This window comes from Herpailurus yagouaroundi, unplaced genomic scaffold (genome assembly GCF_014898765.1).
Source record: "Herpailurus yagouaroundi ecotype Mexico unplaced genomic scaffold, PumYag 188, whole genome shotgun sequence".
Lineage (NCBI taxonomy): Eukaryota > Metazoa > Chordata > Mammalia > Carnivora > Felidae > Herpailurus > Herpailurus yagouaroundi.
The window spans coordinates 1,010,586-1,012,548 of NW_024412419.1; the positions used below are offsets into that span (position 1 = coordinate 1,010,586).

Consider the following 1,963-nt stretch of genomic DNA (forward strand, 5'->3'; position numbering starts at 1 on the left):
GTGGGCGGGCGGGAGGTCCGCCCCGCGTGGGCGGGCGGGAGGTCCGCCCCGCGTGGGCGGGCGGGAGGTCCGCCCCGCGTGGGCGGGCGGGAGGTCCGCCCCGCGTGGGCGGGCGGGAGGTCCGCCCCGCGTGGGCGGGCGGGAGGTCCGCGCTGTCCAACTAACCCAGGGCGTCCCTGCAAACACAGCGGGCGGACGTCGTCCTCGTTAGGGGGCGCTAAGGAAACCGCAACTGAACGGGGCCTGTTCCCAGCAAGATGATGCCAACTCGATCTCGGGCCCTGGGAAGTGGGAGCCACGCGTCTTCTACTGAAAACTCCCATGCGTGGCCTTCCTGCTGTGAAAACAGGACGCAGTGGTGCGGATAAGCGAGGCTCCTCCAAGGGGAAGAGCGCCTGAGTACATGGTGGGGCATCCTCTGCGACGTCACAGACCCCGGGGAGCCAAGCAGGCTGAGGGGGAAAACAGGAGCAGACGACACACCCGACAGGGCGCTGGGACACCTCTGACCTGGGTGTCCCCACAGCAGCCCTCGGTGGTGCTCACAGGGCCCATCCCCTGCCTCTCGGGGCTCATCCATGGGAAACAAAAGTAACCAGTGCATGCGTGCGTGCACTATACATACGTGCACACATATACACACTCATGTGTGCATAATATACACACGTGCACACGCATACACCTGTATACACATGTGCACATATAAACACGTATTCGCGTGTGCGCACAAGCATGCGCACACGCATACACATGTACGCATATACACGTATACACACGTGCACACACGCTGTCTCCAGGCCACTGCTCTCAGTAGATGTCAGTGTTCTGGTGTGACAGCCAGGAGGTGGACTGCGGCCCAGGAAGCACCAGACACACCTGAGTTACCATCCCTTCTCTGCATTTTGCTGCTGTGCCATCCTGGACAAATGTCTTAACCTCCCTGATCCTCAGTCTACAACTCTGCAGAATGAAGCAATAACATTACCGGTTCGTCCTGGAAGGACACGAGATGAGGTAAGCAGAGCAGAAATCCAGCTGGGAAGAGAGGATCAGAGCCGGGGCCCAGGCCACCTTCTGGAATGGGGGTTGTGTGGGGTCACCCCGCAAAAGAGAGCCTACCTCCATCCCGCTTGGCATGGCACTTCTCCAGTTTACAGTCAGTGGAAAGGTTCAAAGAGGTGAGCCGACTGGCTTAAAATCACACGGCCCAGCAGGGGCCTGGGCCCCCGCACGCCGTCCCCACGTCCGAGACCCTGGTCCTCCCTGGGCACACTCCGGAGAGCCCCGTGACCAGGCGCGATGGGAACAGGCTCAGACAGCCCTCACTCACCCTCTCCGAAGCGACCTTAACTTGGGGAGGGCGCACTCTTCCAGGGACAGGCTGATGTCCCTTTAACATAAATGCTAAAACCGGTCCGAGTCACGTCCAGAAACATGGCCACGTGGGCAGGCCTTCACGCGTCCCGACAGCTGAGGCACGGACGGGACAGAAAAGGGCGCACGCCGGCCGGGAATTCTCACCCTCCGCCCAACGGCGCTTAATCCCCAGCGGCCACGGAAAGTCTGACGGGCGCAGATTCCACAGCAGCCGCCGCTGTTCAAGGCCTCTTTGTTCTCCTCTCGGGCGCCTGTGGACCTGGGCAAACACTTTCGGCCCCGGGCGATCGCATGCAGGGGCCTCAGCAGCTTTTCCCGACTGGTGACCGGTAACTCTTACGGCAACAATGGAGCCCGTGCGTGAGCACACATACACACACGCTCACACACACACGCTCACACCAGGGACAATGGAGCCCGTGCACACACAGACACACACACACACCAGGGACAATGGAGCCCAAACACACACAGACACACACACACACACACACGCTCACACCAGGGACAATAGAGCCCACGTGCACACACACACACACACACCAGGGACACTGGAGCCCACACACACACACACACACACACACAC

The 1,963-nt window shown here is 61.0% G+C and overlaps 1 protein-coding gene across 1 annotated transcript in view; it reads right to left on the reverse strand.

Moving 5' to 3' along the window:
• PXDN (peroxidasin) overlaps positions 1–353 on the reverse strand; it is a 55,903-nt gene extending 55,550 nt beyond the window's left edge. The window contains 1 exon segment of the mRNA XM_040495953.1: positions 22–353. Coding sequence (XP_040351887.1) covers positions 22–323 — 302 coding nt within the window. The 5' untranslated portion in view covers positions 324–353.
• Between the last annotated feature and the right edge of the window lie 1,610 nt (positions 354–1,963).